This window comes from Patiria miniata, unplaced genomic scaffold (genome assembly GCF_015706575.1).
Source record: "Patiria miniata isolate m_02_andy unplaced genomic scaffold, ASM1570657v1 HiC_scaffold_4, whole genome shotgun sequence".
Taxonomy (NCBI): Eukaryota; Metazoa; Echinodermata; class Asteroidea; order Valvatida; family Asterinidae; genus Patiria; species Patiria miniata.
Genome location: NW_024037071.1, coordinates 9,722,222 through 9,745,823, shown reverse-complemented (window position 1 = coordinate 9,745,823; position 23,602 = coordinate 9,722,222). Strand labels below are relative to the sequence as shown.

The 23,602-nt window shown below is 44.3% G+C and overlaps 1 protein-coding gene across 1 annotated transcript; it reads right to left on the bottom strand.

Moving 5' to 3' along the window:
- Nucleotides 1-1,016: 1,016 nt before the first annotated feature.
- On the bottom strand, nt 1,017-22,697 carry LOC119740096. The gene is made up of 12 exons (XM_038215298.1): nt 22,387-22,697; nt 20,579-20,808; nt 14,527-14,650; nt 13,860-13,954; nt 12,857-13,055; nt 12,001-12,109; nt 6,296-6,627; nt 5,780-6,012; nt 5,554-5,668; nt 4,476-4,570; nt 2,597-2,786; nt 1,017-1,330 (listed from the first exon to the last, which is right to left on the bottom strand). The coding sequence occupies exons 1-12, from the start codon at nt 22,604-22,606 to the stop codon at nt 1,218-1,220; spliced, it is 2,055 nt and encodes a 684-aa protein (XP_038071226.1). The 5' UTR covers nt 22,607-22,697; the 3' UTR covers nt 1,017-1,217.
- Nucleotides 22,698-23,602: the final 905 nt, after the last annotated feature.

Below are 23,602 nucleotides of genomic sequence, written 5' to 3'. Positions count from 1 at the left end.
CACTGTTTTTGAGAAAACATGCATGAGTCCGAATGATTGAACCTGTAGGCGGACTTATAGGTAAATTCTCACGTCATATTTTCTGACAGATAAAGTTTTTATGGTGTATAAAACCAACCCTGCATGGCGGATCGTGAATTTGTAAATGGGGTTAGCGGAGGACACGTAATAAATAGGACTTAAGACTTAAAGCAGTGACTAGAGATTGTAATAACGAGATTGTTATTTCTTACTTATGAATCTTACTTAGGGAACATTGGGATTTTCTACCCAGTTGGCATTTTCCAGACGGAAGATGATGGTTAATCATCCCAACCATTCCCATAACCCAACACTGCCTAATGACCCCCATAAAAACACGTTTTAGCTTTAAGAACAAATGGAGACTTAAACGCACAGTTCTTTTTTAAAAACTTTTAAAAATTCGTTCAGTTCTTTAACAAGCTTAAAAAACACCTTTCTAATTCATATCAGTATACGGCTTTAGTGATTCTTAATGCAAGGCATCCTTTTATCAATTGAAATTAAATGGACCGGTTATGTAACTTTGGGAGGGGGTTATTGCGGGGAAAACATTTGAAAGTTGGAAAATCATTCTTATGTAATTATCATTCGTTTAAATGTATTAGTTTTCTTCAAGAACATTTCATCAAAATGGACAAATAATGGCTAAACTGAACACCCGGGTTGAAGTTTGTACACGACAATCTTTGAAGAACGTCAGACAGTTAAAACTTGTTCCATCCCAAGGTTCCTGGATATTTAGTACATTTACCTGCATGGAACAGAGGACATGCATAATGTGCCATTGGACAGCGATCGGGTGCCAATTAAATGATTTAGGACCTCAGTTCGAGAGTTGAGATAGACCTTTATAATGCTGCCACCATTTCAGTCATGTTCCTTGTATTCAATAATAATACTGAATGATAATGTTTCTGCGCAAAAAGGAACCAGGCTATTTTTCCTTCCAGCCTCGCTTTGGTTACGTTGATTTGAATGGTGAAAAAATCATAACGGCCGCAACATGATAATGGTCTATAGGCCTACTTGTCGCAAGTCCTCGACGCATTATGACAAGATCATGTACACATACACACATAAACGTTTTTCAATGTATTGAACAGCGGTTATTTCCATGGGTATAATAACAAAAGGAACCTTTATAGAACAGGATATGGAGAGGTAGCTGTGGTGCTCGGCCCACTTCGGGGCGCTCAAACTTCAAAGTCGAAATCCAAGCCGGTCCCTTTCATCTTCAGGGCGTAGATCTTGTCGAAGAGGGCGCTCTGTGCCACCGTGAAAGTGTTCTTCCAGTCGCCGACTTGTCCTGCGATGGAAATAGTAAGACAATTTTTTTTTAAATCCTATAACATAATCCAAACAATCATGTTTGATCTCCAAGACTCTCCTTTGCTTACAAATTCAGCTTCTGCAGCGTACTCACTCCGCTGATTCATATCATTGGTAGGCCTATTAGAATGTCACTGCATGCCAAATTATAGAAAATCTCAAACAGCCAAAATAATCTTCCTCAAAGCACGGTGGAAACTTGGAAATCGAGACTGTCGGGTCGTTGGGGATAGAAAGGCAGAAACCTACGCAACTTCCTGTTGAACTTACAGATTCGCGTGAAGAAACTGGAGTATAGGACTGGGGAATATATTAAATGGAATAAGGAACAGTGTTGTAGTCGAGTCACCAACGTCGTGTCCGAGTCCGAGTCCCGAGTCACAAGCCTCGAGTCCGAGTCCGAGTCTCGAGTCACAAGCCTCGAGACCGTGTCCGAGTCTCGAGTCACAAGCCTCGAGTCCGAGTCCGAGTCTCGAGTCACAAGCCTCGAGTCCGAGTCTCGGTTCACAAGCCTCGAGTCTGAGTCTGAGTCTCGAGTCACAAGCGTCAAGTCCAAGTCCGAGTCTCGAGTCACAAGCCTCGAGTCCGTGTCCGAGTCTCGAGTCACAAGCCTCGAGTCCGAGTCCGAGTCTCGAGTCACAAGCCTCTAGTCCGAGTCCGAGTCTCGATTCACAAGCCTCGAGTCCGAGTCTGAGTCTCGAGTCACAAGCCTCGAGTCCAAGTCCCGAGTCACAAGCCTCGAGTCCAAGTCCGGGTCACGAGTCACTTGTTCTCAGTTGTTTTCAGATAATTTTTCAATCATCCGTTCTGTCTTTTAAGTAAATCGCAGTGTATACCTTGTGTACGTGTGTAAGCTACATGTTGTTTATAAAAATGTGTTTTCCTTTTAATTCCCATCCCTAAAAAGAAATCCTCCTCCATCCCTTCCCTCCATGTTTTATCATCCAAACATTATTCATGAATGCTCCCTTCCCATCCCTACGTTATGTTTTTTTTCTTTTTGATGAAAATACGTGACTCGAGTCACGAGTCACCAAGCTCGAGTCCGAGTCATCATGGTCGAGTCCGAGTCCGAGTCATTTTCCAATGTGACTCGAGTCGAGTCGAGTCACGAAAAATGTGACTCGCACGAAAAATGTGACTCGAGTCCGACTCCTGGACTCGAGTCCTACATCACTGATAAAGAATAGGAACAACACCACATTTCTTGGTTATTTGGCAACTTTTCTTTCCAGTACCTCACCTTTCCTGAGATGTGGTATCCCACGGCGACGCGTCATCCGCCGCCCCTCCTCCCCGCGTTCTTCCTCAAGCTGTTGATAAGACTTCTGCATCCCACCAAAGGTCACGCGCTCCAGAATGTCATCGATGACGTCATCGGGTAGATCCTTCCCGAGATGCTTAGCTAGTTTGCAAATGGATCCTCTGAGGTCCTGCATAGGTGAAGCGCAAAGTTGACTGAAATGTTTGGTTCTAGGCTCTGTAATTCTTTCCATTACTATTTCAGGTTTTGGGCCAAGCTTTTATCCTCGAATTACTCCTTGTCATCTTCAATTCCGAATTAACAAAATGACGGGACCAGCAACCAATCAACCGATGCGAAAACTGGGGGGGGGGGGGTAGCGCCACCAACGTTGAAACGTTGATATCATTCCCTTTGTAGACAGAAACATACCCACATCGCGGACAAGAAAACCCAACAACGCTGTCAGCGCGATTATCGATCAACGGTGAACCACACACACTATCACGCAGCCCGTCGAGTTCCTAGTTACAAACAACGTTATGGGCCACTCGTTGAGCCAGGCACCGGACTGTGCTACAGCGAAAATTTTTGAGATGGAACATTTTGACTTTCGTCATGTTATACATGGCCTCCAAAAAACCGTCGTGTTGAATATACAAGTATTGGCCTTTCTAATCTAATCTTTCAACGCAACGAAAGACTAATAATGGACTGAAAACGTGCATAATTATAGAAAGGTGGCTCAGTTACTTAACATTCGTTAACGCGAATATCATTCGAAAACGGACGAAATGTAGGCCTATATAAGTCGACTCACGCAACTACGTAAACGTTCGTGAAATCGGCAGCAAGACCAACTATTGCGCAATTAAAGCTACAGTCCATCATTTTGTAATTTGTGCATTTTGTTCGTTTGAAGCAACAAAAGTGCTCAAAATCTAAAGAAGGGTACTGAACAACTAACCTGATGAAGTTTCAGCTAAGCTTCAGCTGTACATTCCGAGAAAAACAGCATTCTAAGATCTCAATTTCAAATCAAAAGTTACTGAATCATGTTTTGAATTGTTTTGAATTGCGCGACGTCGCGCACTGATCCGACGAATTATAACGACCGCGCGCGCGTATGCGTCGTTCCAATACTTGTGCGCGCTGCGCTGAATAACAAAACGAACTACTAATTTATATTTTCCTACGGTGCTTCTTAAGAATCACCGTTGGAAATGCCTTCTTTCGTTGATTACTTCAAAATGACAGCTTCCCAGAAAGAATAATTTCACAGGGAGTTTAGTTCCCCCACTATCTTTCAACCAAGTATGATTTTCAACAATAATTACGCCATTTACTTTTCGGATGGCTGCAAATGATGGACTATAGCTTGAACGAGAGCAATATATGCTCATTTAAAACTCACAGCGTTGATACAGTGACATTGACGATATTTGAAAAGTTGAAAGAAAATGATTTTAGGCTACCAGCATCTCGACAGCGACAGTGACTGCTGGCCGACGATGACTGTGGCATTTATATGGGCTCCGTGCGCCAACGAAAGACTAGGGCGCCCTTTTACCTAGCAACGACGCCCCATGGGCGGGACATTTAGCTGGTTGACGCGCACCGTTCCTTGTGTGTGACGCACGTACAGGGGATTTGTACTATGTACACGCAGTGGTACGGCGCGCCGCGCGTCGCGGCGAAATTGCAGTCAGGCAAGATGGCGTCGGTCGGTCACCCCCAACTGTACTTTCTTTGCCGGTGACGGGGTACTTGTTAACGGAACGGATAGACAAAAGATATTAGCTTTCGAGATTGCCTTCCTAATAATCTGCGCCATGGCACGGACATTTGAATCAGGCGAAGTTTCTAATAGGAATATTACCTTATGTAAATCTTCGTATTTTATAAATAGAAGATTCTCATCGTTGCGCTGGTTCCAGTAGCCGAGCACGTGATCAAACCAAGATCCATAATTCACTGCAGACATCAAGAAACAGTTGACGACATAATTACAGTCAGTTCGCTAATCAGTGGTTTGTACACTGTAAACGCACCTAGTTAAATTTGACTAGAAAATAGTCTAACTTATACACCCACATCCAGAACACAATTTCTGGGGGGGGGTGGGGTGGCAAACAAAATTTGGTCCCCCAAAAAGTGGGTCCAAAAATTACGGCGTGGGTTTCAATTTTTTGATTCTAGATGTTCTGTGGTGCGATCTGAGGCAATTTCTGACCACGTTAACCAAATCTTTTTGAGAAAAAGATGATGATGTACGCAGTGCCTGCCTTTATTGCGACGTCACTTAAACACAAAACTTTCTTTTTTTGGGTGGGGGCATGGCCCCCGTTGAACCCCCCCCCCCCCCCCCCCCCGATCCACCCTAGCTACAGCTACAGGTCAGCTGGTGCAAGTTTGGCTGTTTTCAAGTCAAATTTAAGTAGAGTGTTTTCAGAGTGTATACGAAACATCAAACACAAACAACAAAGTGGTATGAAGTGTGACGGTTCAAAATGTTCAGGTGACACGAAGTATAAGTGGAAAAACTAGAGTAAAACGACAAAGAAAAAAGAACAGAGTAAAGGAGAGGGCAAGAGAAGTGAGTCAAGGAGCTCAACAGCAGTGCTAAAATACACATCAAGTTATTTACTGAAATTCCAAGCGCTCTTGATACACAGGCCCAGATTATCCAATAGGCACTATAGGCACTGTACCTATAGGGGATACCAACAAAATGTCAAAGCTCATTCAGGGTCGGATCCAAGGGGAGACGGATATGTCCAATGTTTTTTCTGCACGATTTTCCTATTTTTAAGGTCCAAGGGCAGAGCTTAGACCGCAAACACCCCTCCCCCCGAATCCCCACCCGTATATCCGACTATGTATTGTGGGAGATCTAGGAGCATGAAACAAAGTGTGTTGTGGAAGCATTTTATTTTAGTTTTCTACCGAAAGCTCACTTTTCTCGAGACAGAATGCCCAGAACACTTCATTGAAGGTCCAGTGTGAAGCTATCTTGAATATGTTGAACCACGAAACGATCATGTCTTTCGGGTTTCGTGCAACATACACCATCTGTTAAAGAAACGATAAAACAAAATATGATATTTTGGGGCTCCCCTCGGCTGGCGTTGTTTGGTTATCGGTGACAATAAATATTTGTGGATAATACGTAGGCTACATTACCTTTGCTTGCTTAGTTAAGATCTGAGGAGGTCGAAAACTCTCCAAGCAGTGGCTTAAGATGCACCGTGGCGATGCCATGGCTGCGTACGTCTTGTACCCGGGGGTCACACTCTCAACTTCAGTTGGGCCATTTGCTATCGTCAGCTCTAGCCCATTGGTCATGAAAGTGCGGTCGAAATCGGCCTTCCCATCGTGGAGAATATACTGAACTATCTCTCCAACCCAATGAGTTCCTATCATTGAACATAACAAGTAAAACCAGGCATTTTGTTATGTTAATGAATTTTCACTGGTAATGAAGGATATCCGAAAAATGCATAAAATTTACTTCTCGTAGCTCATGACAGTTGCATTTTTTTTGGGGGGGGATGATAAAGTGAAAAACCTATTATCCCTGTAGCTTCCTTAATTAAGGAATTTGAGTGCTCCTAGACGTAATGGTCCAAGACTGAATTTGGACGGTGGCGGCCTAAAGCGCACCCGGACCCGATCCCTGCATGCCCATCAAATACTCACCTGATCTTGGATAGGTGAATATATACACGTCGTCATCGCGCACCTCAAAGGTCTTCAGGGCTTCCAGATTGGACTGCTGCAAAGTGAATGAGAACTTGATCCCATTCACGACATGGCAGCCCATCTGCTTGTCACCAGCTGCCAACTCCTCCTCCAGTTGTTGGTGCGTTTTTCCGTTGATCAAGTCCGGCATCAACGCCTGGATTTGCTCGGCAACGTTCATGGCGACACTACGTACGCTGTGCACACTTGGGTATAACCACAGATAGACTACTTCACCACAATAACCGAGCGTGCTCACGCATCCGTTAAAAATAGCTGTGCGGTATTGTATGCATTACCTTATATAAGTGTATATATAAGTACACAAATAATGTGTGTATGGTAGGTCAGATGGTCGTACACAATAGTCGCTGCCGTGCTGTTCCCAACGTCGACCTTCTGCCGTGTCGAATTCAATTCATTGCATTCGGCAAAAAAGCGGCAGAAGTGCGGCAGTTGCTCTAAAACGCAGACCGAAGATCCTCGTCAATCCACGAAATTTGAGAAATAATATCGACCTAATTTCCATGGGCGCCGCCATCTTGTTTTAATGCTGACAGTGTAAATGTAACATAAACAACTGGCCCGGCGGGCGGGATATGCGCATGCGCGTTATAAAACTGGACCACTGTGTTTCTGAATTGGGCCGGTGTCACGGTCTCACTTCTCCGGCGTGCTAGCTTCTCCAAGTTGGAAATTTCGCTTCAACACGCATGCACAAAATTGCGCAGTATAGTGTTTACTTTCGCCAACTTTATGTGTGTGCCGAGTTCTGGGTTGTACTGGTCCAGACCTAGGCATGGTGGGGCGCGCAATTAACTCTCAACATCCTGCTCAACATCATACACATTTATTTTCAACCGTGGTTGAACGTGGTTGCAAATTGGACATGCATGTGATGGACCACGACCGAGCAAGGAACACACTTCTTAATTTTTCCTCAACGCACACGCAATGACGATGGGAACACAACTTCAGAATGCTTGCAATGTGACTTGACCCACAAGAGGTGTTACATAACGCATTATTGGGTGTCCCTCACTGTATGGACCGGTAGACTTTACAACAACAACAACAACACAGCCAACAACAACACAGCCAACAACAACAACAACAACACAGCCCGAGGAAAAGTTAGCACAGCGGACACATGAGCATGAATAGTGCTCATGTAACATGCACTGTAACGACTGCTCAATTACCCGCCAAATCCACCCGGGGAAGATGGCACGCTGGAGAAGTGAGACCGTGACACCGGGACGTATATACGTGCAAATTGAATTCGACACGGCATAAATTCGACTAGAGCACTGCCGCTCTTCTTGTCTTGCAAGTCTTGCCGAATTTGCGGCAAAAGTGCCTCGGCAGTTGCTCTAAACGTCAAAATTTGGCCGTGTCGAATTCAAATAATGTCAATTTTTGGACCATCATTTGAATTCGAAAGTGGGTCCCAAAAATTACGGCGTGTGGTTCGGGGCCCGCTCAAGGGACCCGAAAAAGTTGTTGGATTGTAGATGCTCTGTGGTGCTATCTTAGGCAATTTCTGGCCACTTTGACATTTTTTTTTAAATTAAAAGATGGTGGTGTATAGGCCTACGCAGTGCCCGCCTCCGTCACTTAAAAAAAACCAGGTTCGTTTTGTGGGGGCAATTGTCCCCGTTGGTGCCCCCCGAATCCACCCTTGACCGTAAAAGCCGGAAAAAAACAACAAATATAATTGGATTAAATCATGTTAATCGAGCAGTGAAACGTTCGCTGAATAGAAGACCTTTCGAGAAAAGTAATTTAACAGAAGAAAGACAATGTAAAAAAATCATTTAGTTAATTTTTTATTTCAATATTGATGTAGTAATAATGAAACAATCTCAAGAAATGGTAAAGTAAGGCTTTGAATCCCCCCTCTCCCGATCCTCCCAGTCTGAGGTAAGGTTACGGGCTTGAATATACTTGCAACCTCTTCACTTGTTCCCATTTCTTTTTAGTGAGCAAAAAGTTAACAATTAAAGGAACAATCTTCAAAGTTTGCTCAATTCTTAACATGTTTCCCAAGTTTTCTTCTAAGGAAAGAAATAACATTTCAGAGAAAGAAAACTAAAAATATTGCAACCTCTTGTTCCCCAGTAACAGAAAAAAAAAGAAAAAGAACATCTTCAAAGTTTACTCCTCGAGAAAAAAAATCAGAGAAATGAAAATGAAAACGTTGCAACCTCAAAACTTGTTACAAATTTGGTGGGGGGTTTTTTTGGGGGGGTGTGGTGCCAAAAAATTCTCAAAGTTTGCTCCTATGGAATAAAAACGTTCACATTAATTAATACAAACAAAAATGTTACAATTTATTATCTTGTTCCCCAGTTTTGTACAGCAAAACAAAAAGAAAAAACGGACAGATCTGCAAAGTTTGCTCTTCAGGGAAGAACTTTAAACGAAATGAAAATTAAATTTTTGCCCAAAGGAAAAAAAAACATTTTATAACTTGTTTAACTTGTATCCAATGTTGTTTTTACAGCGAAAAAAAAAGAAAAAAAGAGCAAATCTTCAAAGATTACCCCTCGGGAAAAAAAATCTTGTAGAGGAATGAAAAATAAAGCGTTGCTTCTTAACTTGTTCCCAAGTTTGGTCTTTTTGTGTGGGGGGGGGGACAAACCCTAAAAAGTTTGCTCCTTAGAAAAAAAAATCAAAGTGTTGACGCCTATGTTTTGCAGTTTTCTACATATAATTTAAAATTAGGGTGTAGGCCTACATATGTAAAATTCAATTAGGGTGTTGGCCACGTGTTGCTCTGCGCGATTTTGTTCAAACTTCAATTGATCCTACCAGTCCATCCTCATCAGGCAAAGTCACATTGGAACAGCTACCTATGATTCGAAGCCTGCACATTCTGAGGAACACTCCAAACCTTGTTTTGTCACTGTGTGTTGCATCCCATCATGCATCAACATCGGATTACTACAATCAGCTCCCTGGCCAGGTGCTGGATTGCGGCAGTCACTTCGTCAGAGTTTTCACGAAGAGACAATTTTGGCCACGGGGCGTTGAAACATAGTTTTGAGAAAATCGACTTTAAAGTTGAACCCTTTTTAAACTGAAGATTTCGCCTAATTTAAGAGGACATGTTGATTATTTATTTATACCGATAGTAAGCTGAAATCTCACACTAACACATTGTACCAAATGCAAGTCAATAGACCAATTAATTGAGGAGCAATTAACGTTCATAGTTAATTGTCTCTTCGTGAAAACTAAAACTCTCCGCTATCCAAACACGCACAAATTGGCTCTTCGTGAAAACTCAAAATCCAACACGCGCTTCGTTTTGCCCGCACGCGTCGTTTTGCTTGCGCGCGCTTGAAAATTGTCTCTTCGTGAAAACTCAAAATCGCACTCGCGCGTTATTTTGTCCCCATAGAACAACATGCATTTTTGCTACAATTGTCTCTTCGTGAAAACTGAAAATACGACTTGGGTGAAATTTTCCCTTTATTGATTCTCATGATCTCAATGATTTCATCTGATTTTGACAAAATAAATTCGCCAAGATGTCCGCTGCAATACACTTAATCGATTTCGGCCAAAAAAAGAATTTCGAAAATATACTGATTTTTGCCAAAATTGTCTCTTCGTGAAAACTGTCCTCTCATCATTTATTGAACTGAAGCATTCTTTACAAATCGGATTGCAGTTCTTGCAGTGAAATTCAGTTTGGACACTTTTGGCCTGCCCTGACATTAATAAGTGAATCTTCCCGCGCTTCCCGGCCACTTGCCCTACTTTATATCCATGGCATACCTTAAATTTTCTGTTAACAAGCAAGCAGTTCGTGTATATTCATCTATAGCTACGTGCGCATTTACATGCACATTACGCTGCCCGGCCTTGCAACGGTGTGAATTTCTGATTAAGAACAGATAATATTCCATTCAAGGGCCTAAATAGTAAATATTAATCCAATCACACACAAATACGGTTTTCAATATATAATTAACTCTCAATAAGTTTAGACAGCAAAAATAAACTCAGTATCATGTGAAATCAAACTTTTCCGAGTTACCGTCGGTGCGTCGTCTGCCGCAGTCGCACGTGGTCATAAATCCTGAGCATTAGCTGTTACAATGTACGTACATCGAGGAAAGTCACCAGACGAATTAAGAAAGGGCGCCCTCCATAGTTCAGGTACAAAAAACTCAAATTTTGATCTACAAAATGTGCTTGAAAAACACCTTTCCACTCCATAGAAAAAATCAGATTTGTCACATGTTGTTTGTACGTTTATTTGAAGATGAATGGTTTCTATTGCAATTTATACAACACCTGAATAAATCCCCGTCATCTGATTGGTGAATTGTAGATCACGTGACATATTATTATTCGGTATAATGCACGGTGTGACCATGCGTTATACCCATGCGTTATACCGTTTCACTTTGCGCTTGTTCCATGACGCGGTATTTGCGGGCAAAATGAATGCTGGTGTGCGCGTTCAGCGTAGTGCGTATTGTTCCAAAGAGCCAGCGCTACAACGTTGGGTTCAAACATTTTCGTGAAGGGGTAGTTCAACATCTTTAAAATCAAAATAAATTGTAGTTTATAATTTACCAATCAAATGACGAGAATTTATTCAGGTGTTGTATAAAACAAATAACGAATGTTTTACGTTCGTGCGATGGAAAGAATAATTTCACGAGGTGACAGATTGAATGTTCTATTCCACTCGGCTTCGCCTTGTGGAATAGAACATTCAATCTGTCACCTCATGAAATTATTCTTACCATCGCACTCACAAACATTCGTTATTTGTATACTGTTCTAGGTCAAAACGTAAATTGACCGGACTATTTGTGCATATTACATTGTAAAAAAAAGTCCAACAGTCTTCTATCCCAGTCGCAACATGTTGCGTCTGCCAATTGAAAAAGGGAAAGGGAGGTCAGATGTCACCCCAATTTTTTTGTGGGATTTGAATTCATTACATGACTGTATAATAATAGGTGCAATACCTTTCTTTTGCAATATTGAGGCTTTGGTCACGAAAAAAGGTGTTTTGACGAAAAAATATAAAAAACAGCGAAAAATAAGGTATAAAAAGTTCATTGACCTATCACAGGGTACCAAAGGTCAGATATGATGTCCCCATATCTGAAAATTATTTTCATGTCACAAAGAGCCGAATTTTAGACTTGAGTCATGAAATAGTTGGGTTTTGAATAATAAATCTTATAAATATCTATGAATAGGGCGTACAAAGTTTATTGACCTCTTGAAGGTCACCAGAGGTCAAATATGAAATGCCCTTAATTATGAAAACAAATCATAGCATGACCACCTGACATTTAGACTTGGTGTTGAAAAGTGGGGATTTAAAGAGTAAATCATAATAACGATAAATATGTATACAAAGGTCATTGACATTTGGAAGGTCACTAAAGGTCAAATATTGTTTTTCCTTATACATCTGATCTCTATTTTCATTTCACCGGACAAATGTTTTAACATTTAAAATGTTGTTTTCATAAAGAAAATAAGCTTAGTTTCAATTTCTAAACGAATACCACTATTGTAAAGTGCTTCAATGGTAAACAAACAAATTGTTATCGCAGCGTTTATAATTAATTATTGTTTTAATCTGGGTTGTTGACTGCGAATGCGCACTGTAAACCGTCGCTTACAGGTCAAAGTCAAACTCCAACTCGGTCCCATCCATTCGTAGGGCGTAGATCTTGTCGAAGAGGGCGCTCTGCTCCTCTGTGAAAGTGTTCTTCCAGTTACCGACTTTTCCTGTCAACAACCGGGAGAAACAAAACAAAAAGAATAAAACATTAAGGACCAATTTTAAACTGAAGATCAATTCTGTAGGATTCAAAAGCTTCAAAATATTGGGAATTGTCCTTCATACGAGATTCCCAAGAAACTGCCAACATGAACAAAACGTGTAATACCCATCTTAGACGGAGTATGGCATTTCGACTGTAAACAACTTTTTGGAAATGTTATTTGTACGTCTGCATGAAATTGATGTTGGTTAATTTCGGTAAAAAATTGACGAAGTCAACAGTTTAGGCAGTTGCCCAACTTCAATGGGACGGATTCCCATAATGCTTTGCGTTCTGCCAAGGATGGTGGCAGTTGTGGAGCTGATGATTTTTGTTTTCTCTCCAAAAGTTTGCTTGGTCTTGGGCTCCTGCTCAATGTATTGTCCAACCTAGAAGGTTGAACTTTGACATGACACAGGCTGCATCCGAATTAACTGTCTAGATAGAGCTATAGGTCTAGGTCCACGCCCATTGAAGGTACGCGGGGACGCGCTGACAATAGACGTACGTAGCTCTGGCAGCCATGTTTATTGCATGGTCTTATGGGATACTTACCCAAGTAACCGGCTCGGCGAGTCGCTCGAGTAAGCGCGAGAAGTCACGTGAGAGGTAAATCGAACGCTGTCGCGCTTGCACGAGTAAGCGCGGGGGAATTAAGTAATCGAAAGCACTCATTCTGTCTTTACGTTGATCCTTTCGTTAATCCCTTTACCTTTTCTGAGGAACACCGTGTCTTCTCCGAACATGTTGGTCATCTGCAGCGCCTCGGCTTCGCCATACACGTCTGTAAACTTATCATATGTGCTCTTCATTCCTCCAAAGGTCACGCGTTCAGTGATGTGGTCGATGACGTCATCAGATAAATCCTTCCCAACGTGCTTTGCTACTGTGCGTATGGATCCCTTGAGGTCCTTTGATTTCAGAGTGTGAAAAAGAAAATACGAATTTTTAAAATTATTACATTTTTGCCCAGCAGGACAAGCACAGAGCTGGCCCTACAACAGCGCACACAATTCTATTGATTGAATCAGAATGGCTGAAAAGTTCGTAGAATAAGCTGAAGTGGAATTAAACGAATTGATGGAAACGATAATTCACTATCACTGTTCGCATGGAAACCGACTTATTGCCTACATGTCAAGTACATGAAACAAGTGGGACCAGACTAATTCGCATGTGGTGTAACTCCTGCATTGAATAAGCCTTTGTACTGATGACATCAAATTTTCAATATTACTGTACTGATGACGTCACTCTTTGTTTACGTGTGCACTTTCTATTTTGGGCTATACGAAAGCTTTGTCCCCACCAGGCTTCCATAGGAAAGCATACGGGTAAACCAAGTGTGACGTCAAAAGTACAGAGACTTATATGCATGCCTCTTACGGCTGGTCCCAGACCATTGTAAGTCACAAGTGTCATTGGTGGGTCAGTGAGCCAGACGAGTCAGTCAGTCGGTCAGTCATTGAGGTATAACTAGGCAAGGCCGGCCCTGTATTAACGAACATTCATACGGTGAACACGACAAAGCGTGCAATTTCAGATGAGTCCTGATGAAGTTATTATATGCACCATATTCCGTAAAAGTTGGACATTTTGGAACTTTGGGGAGATTTTATAATGCTGTGTACATGTGACGCATGTCCGTTTATGAACGTAGATACTTCATAGGCCTAGAGGTACAGAATTCACTGACGTCCCATTCTCAAACGTGCCTTGTGGAGATCTTCGTACTTCATAAACAAGATGTTCGGATGGTCCTTTTGTCGCCAATAGCCGAGCACGTGATCAAACCACGACCCAAAGATCACTGGAAAGAGAAGAATTAAGCAAAAGTTTCTCTTTCTGTTCCATCAAGACAGAGGGGAGGTAGCATTAAGTTAAATCAGATAAGAAAGGAAAGGGGTGAGTGAACGCCCGAGCCGTACGGCCATTCGGGCAGGCCTTCATCTTCAAGTTTCTTTCGCATGAACCGACTGAGAAGATCTCTATTCCCCTGGATGGTATGCCAGCAATTCATCGCAGGTTACTCTCCAGCTAAAAACCATGTTCAAGAGAGACAGGTGCGTGTAAAGTGACTTGCCCAAGGACACTTTATGACCTACGACTGGATTCGAACCCCCGACTCCATGACTTTGGTGTACTGTACATACAACGAAATATGTTTAAAACTGGCACGCCGTATAGGTTCCAAGCTTGGGTGATTGGATATGCCGGAGCCTTCCCAACATGAGTCATTTAAAGGGGAGGCTCCTCCAGTTAATCCCTTTGCCTTAAACTGAAGTTAAACATATGTATTGTTATTAAAGTTATTTTGGTGATTTAGATGAGGTTTAATCAAATCACATTTAAAAGGAAAATCATCAAATAATGAAAACTAACTTTCTCCGGCATAATAAAGCCACAGGAACACACTGAAGTCCTGGAACGTAGGCGGCATACTTGGTTTAGTTAACTTGAAGTACGAGACAAGCGTGTCCTTTGGATTGCGAGCCAAGTACACAACCTAAATGCGCAAGAAGAGAAACTTTTATATAATCACGTGTTTATTTCGTTGAGCATGTCAACATGCCAACCAAAATGACCTATCAACAGCTTAATAGTCCACATTTCCGATCGACATGACGTCACAATTTCTAAAGTCGACTCCGATTGGCTCCTTTGGATTGCGAGCCAAGTACACAACCTAAATGCGCAAGAAGAGAAACTTTTATATAATCATGTGTTTATTTCGTTTAGCATGTCAACATGCCAACCAAAATGACCTATCAACAGCTTAATAGTCCACATTTCCGATCGACATGACGTCACAATTTTTAAAGTCGACTCCGATTGGCTGGCGCGCGGGGTCGCATACAATTTGCATTGCTTAGATATATTATCAGACGTTGGATACGGAGAGGGCTCCATTGAACAACGGGTGATCGGGCGCGGTTCTAAGGGGCTGGGGGCTTTAGCCCCCCCCCCCCCCCCCTCCCCCCTTCCCGAAGAGAAGAAAATTGCCCAAAAAAATGAAATAGCGGTAGCCAATCTTAGAAGGTGACGTCACATGCGAAGGGTGTACCCCAAGAAACTATTCATTATAGTCGTTCAGGCGCGGATCCAGAGGCGCGGACCCCCCCCCCCCCCCCCCCCCGCTCCCTGACACTAGAAGGGGGAATTTGTATTGTCAGCGCTCCCAATTGAAAATATGGTACGAGCCCCCCACCCCCTTATTGATTTTCGGAGGCTCAGTGTCCTGAGAAAAAAACGGTTTACATGTCAGCACGCCTCTTTGCAAAAAAATCTGGATCCACCCCTGCTAGCCCCCTAAATTATAGGCTCTAGAACCGCGCCTGCGGGGGATAGTATTCTCAGACTATAGATCAATCTGACCAGGGATTTAGAGTGCACGAGTACGGAATACATATGGGGTTCGAAACTAGCTGGTTATATCACTAGTTTGTGATATTATTTCACTAAGCCCACATGTTAACATTCTGATGTGAAATGCACATTGCCAATACTGAGCCAGATGAAATAACTACGCAAAATGGTAATTAAAAAGAACAACTTTTTTTTCCGCCACCCCTGTAAATCTGTCCATATCTGGGGACGGTGTACCGCGCCGGTTAAAAAAAAACAGGCCAACTAGACCTAACTTCAAGTCTAGGGAGGGATGAGATTTCAGGGGTGGGATTTCTGACTATTTTGTAGCTCCCTTTGAAGATAAACCTGCTAGATCCTGTTGATTGGGAAATTAGTAATGCCCCTCTCACACCAATCAAATTTTTTCAACAGTATCCGTGGTCTCCGTTTTTTTGGTCCGTTTTTTGATGCCAGCACGTTTTTATTTCGTGGTACCCATTTTTACTTCGTACGTAATCCGTGGCCACCTCGGAAACACCACGGGACCAACCCGTTCTCATGTCCGTTTCCTGGAATTCACAGACTACACGCCGGCGACATCTCCTGGCCATCCCGATTGCATCCCGTGATGACTTTGGCGCCAGCTCGAGACTACTACGTGGTATCAGTGGTGACTACGGCGCCAGCTCGTAGTGTACTACGTATAGTCCGTGAGCATTTCGTGGCCAACTCGTGGACACTTCGTGGACTCCGGAGCTCACTCTGACGTACCATCGAGTACCGCGTAATGAAAACGGCCGTAAAACAGGCCAACAATCAATCCGGGGCCATCCCGTAAAATCCGATGTAACTTCAGCCCAACCTCGAGAACACTACGAGTAGTAGTAGTAGTGGCCTATCCCGTCGAATACGACGGTGTAGCTCGGTGTCTAGCTGCACGACGATTCTCGCAATCAGCAATATAGGCGGCAGAGGAAGCAGAGCGGCCAAGATGGACAGCGGAACGCCAACGAGTGCGGTCCTGCACCACGGTCTGCCAGGAGGTGACTGGAATTTGGAAGGTTCGCAGATCACGCTTTAGAACATCCTTGTAACGGAGTTTTGGACGACCACGGGGGCGAGGAGCATGAGCCAGCTCCCCAAAGAAGATGTCCTTCGGCAGTCGACCGTCCTCTTGTCTGCAGACATGACCAGACCAACGAAGGCGGCGAGCTGACAGCAATGTGAGCATGTCGTTGACTCATGTGAGCTCAAGAATGGCAGGGTTTGAGACTTGGTCTTGCCAGGAGATTCCAAGAATTGAACGTAGGCAGCGGAAATGGAACGCGTTTAGTCGACGTTCCTGACGGCGGTAGGTCGGCCATGACTCACTGCAGTAGAGTAGCACACTAAGGACACAGGATACGTAGATGCGAATCTTCAGCTTGATGGAAAGAGCCCGGTTGTCCCAAACACGAGCACGGAGTCGGCCAAAGGTGGTTGCAGCCCTACCTATTCGGGAGTCAAGTTCGGTATCCAGGGAGATTCCAAGAATTGAACGTAAGCAGCGGAAATGGAACGCGTTTAGTCGACGTTCCTGACGGCGGTAGGTCGGCCATGACTCACTGCAGTAGAGTAGCACACTAAGGACACAGGATACGTAGATGCGAATCTTCAGCTTGATGGAAAGAGCCCGGTTGTCCCAAACACGAGCACGGAGTCGGCCAAAGGTGGTTGCAGCCCTACCTATTCGGGAGTCAAGTTCGGTATCCAGGGAGTTGGTGCTGGTAACTGAAGAACCCAGATACTGAAATTTGTTGACCACGCTCAGAGGTGTGCCATTGATGGTGATCATGGGAGGGGGACCTGGGCCTTGCGATAACACCATTGTCTTGCCAAGGCTGATGATCATGCCAAACTCCGAGCAAGCACTGGCAAATGAGTTGCGGAGCTGCGTGTGTGAAGTAGGATACCAGATGGTTCGGGAAATGCACGGTGTAGCAGGGCTGAGAAAAAGATCCCAAACAGGGTAGGAGCAAGTACACACCCCTGCTTGACGCCCCGACGAACTTCAAACTTAGTAGATCTTGAGCCATTGAACTGGACTGTTACGTGCATGTCGTCATGAAAACACATCAGAATAGACAAAAGCCTATCTGGGCAGCCCAAGCGCTTTAGGATGGAAAACAGGCCTGAACGACTCACGTTATCAAAGGCCTTAGTCAAGTCGATGAAGACCATGTACAGAGGTCGCCGCTGTTCAACACACTTCTCCTGGAGTTGTCTCAAGGAAAACACCATGTCAACAGTGGAGCGGGATGGGCGAAAGCCACACTGGCTTTCGGGAAGGATTATGTTGGCAATGACTTGTAGCCGAGGTAACAGCACTCGAGCAAAAACCTTCCCAGCTAAGCACAGCAGTGAGATGCCTCTGTAGTTATTGCAGTCTTGTCGGTTACCTTTGTTTTTGTAGAGGGCTATGATGTTTGCATCCTTTAGATCCTGTGGTATAAACTGGGATTGCCAGCAGGTCAGGAGAACAGCGTGGAGCTCTGCAGCCAAGATATTACCACCCTTCTTAAGTACCTCTGGAGGGATGCTATCAGTGCCAGGAGCCTTGTTGTTCTTTAAGCCGTTGATGGCATGTTTCACTTCATCGAAGGTGATGGAATTGTCCAGCTCTTTCAGGACGGGAAGCTGAGGTAAGGCAGATATTGCAGAAGTACTGACTGCAGCATCGCTGTTGTAAAGTGAGCTATAGTGCTCTACCCACCGGTCAAGCTGTGCTGTTTGGTCTGTGAGGATGGCACCAGTGGACGACAGTAAAGGAGCAGATTTCTTTGGGGTAGGACCAATTGCCTCCTTAATGCCTTGGTACAAGCCGCGTAGATCACCAGAGTCGGCACAACGTTGGATGCGATCACTCAGGTGAGACCAGTAGCGTTGCAAAGCTGCTCGAGTAAGACGCTGGACAGTGCTCTTGGCAGCCCGAAGGGCAGCTTTTGAGGAGCGTGTGTTGATCAAGCGGCATTTGTTTCTGGCTGACCGTTTGTTCTCTAGTGCAGGGAGCAGTATGTCCGCGCTGTCCCGGAACCAGTCAGGTTGCTTTCGTGAGCAGCGACCAAAGGCAGACACAGCACTGTTGTAGACTACTGAACGGAACCTAGACCAAGCACCTTCAGGGTTGACAGAGATTGGTGCTGAGCTGAAATTACCAGAAAGGAGCTCTTGAAACTGAGTAACATGACTGATGTCGTGAGTTGAGACAGTGTCAATAGCAGGCAATGGTCTATGCGTTGCACGATGGAACTTCTTGGGTAGTAAACGAAGCTTACAGCGAACAAGGGCATGGTCTGTATTGCAATCAGCAGAATGCAAGCTGCGGCAGTGGGTGGTATCGTGCAGTTGTCTCTGTCTGACAATGATGTGGTCCAGTTGGTGCCAGTGCTGTGAGCGTGGGTGTTTCCAGGTGACCTTGGAGCGAACAGAGCCTGCGAAGAAGGTGTTGGCAATGCATAGGTTGTACGAAGCGCAGAGCTCGAGGAGACGTTGACCATTGTCGTTCATTCTCCCAACACCATGCGGGCCAATTACATTCTTCCACGTACCGTAGTCAGAACCAATGCGGGCATTGAAGTCCCCAAGGAGAATGATGCCATCACCGGCCGGGATATTGTGCAACAACTCACTAAGCTGAAGATAGAAGTCGTCTTCAGACTCTGGGGTAGACGTCAGGGTAGGTGCATAGGCAGAGATTAGAGTGACGTAACCAGTGCTCAGACACATGCGCAAGGACATGAGGCGAGGAGAGATGGCGGCAGGTTGCTGAGTGCAAGGGAGTAGGGAATTCCGAACTGCGAAGCCTGTATCATCCATAGGCCTCGCATCATCTGCGTAACCGCTCCAAAAGAAGGTGAAATTTTCCTCTCGAATAGAACCACAGCCAGTTAGCCAGGTTTTGTTGAGAGCTGCAACACTTCTACCGAGACGAGTAAGCTCGAGGTCAACCACTGCTGACTTTCTTGGCAAGGAGGAGAGGCTGTCTGTATGAACACCGAGAGAACGAACATTCCAACAGGCGAAGGCTATGTAGGCAGTAGCAGGATGACGACCAGGTCGCGCCTGCCTGGAACGCGAACCTTGCCGAGCAACGAAAGCCCCCGAAGAGGGTGACTCTCGCATTGCCGGTAGCTGAATATTATTGGAAACCATCGTGATTAGTAGACGCCGAGCGCCGAGGCAGAGGGGAAAAGAGAGCGAATGCTTGCCCAGGACAGGCGCTCTCCTCTGAGCCTGACATTCATCGAATCCAGCGGAACGCAACAAAGCGTGACAGCAGGGATGAATGGAGGCTGCCCCGCAGTAGCAAACTAACTATGCCTGTTGACCAACAGCCGTTGACCCAAGATGAGCTCATCCGCTTGCCAGTCGGTTACAACATGCCAGTAGCAAACAATTGAATATGCCATGATTGTAGCTGCCAGCCCCTGCTGCCGAGCTGACAGATGTGGACTACCTTTCGTCTGACCTCTATCCTTTGACCTGTCTGGCTTGGGTGGCCCTGCTAGGAGTAAAAGAACTCCTGCCAGCATAGCTCTCAGGGTCACTGAGGTGCACAAACTCCTCCACCGCGATAAGGTAGTAGTCCAGATGTAACTTCAGCCCAACCTCGAGAACACTACGAGAGTACTTCGAATAAGCCGTATTGAGCACGTTTTCAATTTGGCAATACATTTCCGAGGTGCAAACGTTTCAGTTTTTCAACATGTTCAAAAACTGTTTGGGTGATCCGTGGAGCATCCGTGAGAATCGGCCCAAGGAAGGAATCGACACGTCTTTAATTCGTGGTTTAGTTCGTGGCAACCCGTGAGATCCGATTCCATTTCGTGGTATTCGATTTTTAAACTTTTGCGCCCAGGGACACCTCGAAGTGGCCACAAAATGGCTTCACGTATTGGTGTGAGAGGGGTCTAAAACAGGCCTATACCTCTGGCCCGTCCGCTGCATCACCAACGGCATGTGATCTTATCCATACATACTTTCAGATAAAAATCCCTTATTTACCCTCGTTTATGACAAGACGGTTAATTCTCTGACTGTCTCTCACCTTTGATTTCTTGACCACATCCGGAAGAAGAAGGCTGTATGGTAAATGGCTGTTGATGCACCTGGGTGAGTTCACTTCTTCAAACTTTTTATACCCGGGAATTGTACTCTCTACCTTCGATGGGTCGGGTGTGTAAGTGACCTCTAGGTTGCATTTCATGAAAGTGCGGTCGAAGTCATCCCGGCCTTCGTTCAAGATGAAGCTTACTATTTCTGCAATCCAATGGGTTCCTGTCACAAGCAAATTTTAAAGGGAACGTACAACATTCGCTTTCGCTGCAATTTTCAGAAATAAATGGATTTGGAGGATATGTTATAGCAAATATTGTTGAAGTGACTTGTTTCGCGTTTTGGGCTTGTGGATGCTGGAAAAACCAAGAAAACCTTGTTCTTGTAGTCTGGTTCCCTGACCCCACTTAAGATAAATCGGAGCAATTTGTATCGGAGCAATCAGTTCTAAAGTTGAATCTGCCCTGCGCCGGATGAGTTTTATTCCTAGGAGGGTTAGGGGCAATGTCATGAATAATTCATGTTTATCCATGATGAGAACGGACAATGACATCAACAGCATTGTTGTTAGTTACTCAACTAGTTACAATACATTAAAGCATTTTAAAGAACGGTTGTCGTCGAGCTACCACACATGCAGTAGCCTAGTGGATAGCGAGATGAGCTATGGATACAAAGATCCGTGGTTCGAATCCACGTCGTCGCTGCTCATTTTCATCAGCTATTTTTCTTCTCCAAATTTATCACTGAGATAATTTTAATTTAAGGGGAAAATAGAACGAGAACCTAAGTCTTGCAATGATTCAAAGGAAAAACTGAATTATTCATGACATTGCCCCTAACCCTCCTAGGAAAAAAATTACGCGCGCCGGATATGCATGTACATAGCCATTCAATCAAAGATGAAGACGTTTAATCATTCAAAGAGCGTGAAAAAGATTTGAACCATTTTCTATCGGCAACGGTTCAGTTGGCCATGCATTAAAAAAAATGGAACTTAAAAGCGAATTTGCTGATTAGAGTAAACGAATTTGCCGAAACAATGACGAATTATGTTACTTCGAATGTATGTTACACTTTTCGCTCGAAAGAAACTATAACGTCCAACCACTACAGAAAATACCACGTGACTTTCCGTAGAATGTAGATGATCGTAGGTTACCCCGAAAACTAATCTCCTGGGGTAAACAACAAGTGCAAGTGCACAATAAGCTCTGGCGAAAAATGCGACGCCGATGGCACAAATTGAATACCCATACTTGGTCAATTTTCATTTCCTAGTTTTCATTTCCTCCTTCTGGATACCGTCCAACCACTACAGAAAATACCACGTGACTATAACATTACTGCACATATCTTGCCTCCGTTTACAAATTAAATGTTCATAAACAACTTTACGAATTGTTACAAACAATTTTTAGGGTGCATTTACTGACGAGTGACGACGGCATGGCATTTTCTCAATTTTGGTAAAATACTTTTGGTCAATTTTCGAGGACCGACCGACCGCCGACACCAAAGTGACATGTGGAAGCTCCTGTCAGAGCTTTAAGAATGACAACAAGACTACGCAGGTCTACGTTAAGCTGGTCTGCGAAACAGATTTTGGCCAAGGGGGTAGTATAATAGTCGTGAGTCTATTTTGGGGGCCAAGATGAGGCTAAGTTAGCACTTACACAAGTGACAGTGGCTGAGTCAGTCAGTCCGACAGTCAGTCAGATAAGTACATAAAACGACATAAGCTAGGCTGGCCAAAAAAAAACTAATAAATGGAGAAGCAGAGTACAATGCGTAACTCACCTGACCTCGGGTACGTGACGACACAGACATCGTCATCGCGAACCTCAAATGTTTTGAGGGCTTCAATAGTAGACAGAGGTACGACGTAGGGCAGTTTGACACCCTTCACAAAGTGGGCATATTTCTTGTCGTTAGCCGTCGTCTCTTCCTCTAGCTCCTTTAAGGTTTTGCCGTTGATCACCTCGGGCAGCAATGCCTTGATTTGACTGCTAACATCCATGCTCACACACTATGCTCAAAAAGCTCTGTATCATGTTTGGCCAGCTCTACGCCTACGATGCGACCAACAACTATGTGACAACTGATCTCCGGTATACGAGTACACATTTCGTAGATAATGGCAGATCACGTGTGAGGGTAAGAGTCCATCACGTACACAGTACCAATACACAAATATTGTTTCCCGTGCGTCCACAGAATGCGATGCACTTGCGGCAGGATTCAAAGTACAACTCAACAGCTCGATATTTGAAAGTCCAAATTTTGACCCCCGAAATTCATTCTTGCATGGTTCTCGCAAGAAACGCCCAGTTTTTATAGGATGCGGGTTGTGTGGACGTATATATCCTACTTGTGAATGCACTTTCCAATTCGGGTAGGGCCTACGTAAACTCAAGATTTATGAAAGGGAATGTTTAAAGCTTGTTGAAATTTCACTTACATGTGAAATTTGAGGTAAAAGTTTTGCTGTGTATAGCAAGGCACTTGAGGCGACCACCGACGACCCTCTTGTCAAGATAGCGCTTCGAGGCTATACAGACGTTTTCTCGCTTCAACTCCTAACCAAAATGAACCATTTTCACCAACCATCAATGACGCAGCTCTTCGGTGCACGTGGACACTTGGTGGCTAGCTACCCTTGCTGGCTTGCGGGTGCTCTCTACATATTTGTTTCATCAGCTACACGCTGGATACCTTCGTTTCAGCGACCTCAATAACGTCCAGCGTGTGGACTGGAAAATCACCAGCAATCGGTTAGTCGTTCACCTCACCAAATCTAAAACTGCATCAATTTCGCCAAGGAGCAGACGTGGTCATCGGCAGAACCTTAACTCCCACATGCCCAGTAAAAATCGCCGAGAGGCTGCCTTGGGTGATCCTGTAGATTCATGGCTACCAGTCGTGCGTCGAGTTACAAGAGTTAAGAGAAAGGCCTAGTACCCACTGTTCACGGTTACACTAGGACCCGCTCAAATTGTTTTGCAAGCTAGCACTT

What these genes read in the sequence shown, in the direction of transcription:
- LOC119740096 (XM_038215298.1), bottom strand. Translation starts at nt 22,606, where the DNA reads ATGGATGTTAGCAGTCAAATCAAGGCATTGCTGCCCGAGGTGATCAAC. An exon ending in TTGGAGTTTGACTTTGACCT is followed by an intron (nt 6,628 to 12,000) that starts GTAAGCGACGGT and finishes AAGGTAATGCAT; the next exon opens with ACAATACCGCACAGCTATTT. An exon ending in ATTCACCTATCCAAGATCAG is followed by an intron (nt 6,013 to 6,295) that starts GTGAGTATTTGA and finishes GTTCAATGATAG; the next exon opens with GAACTCATTGGGTTGGAGAG.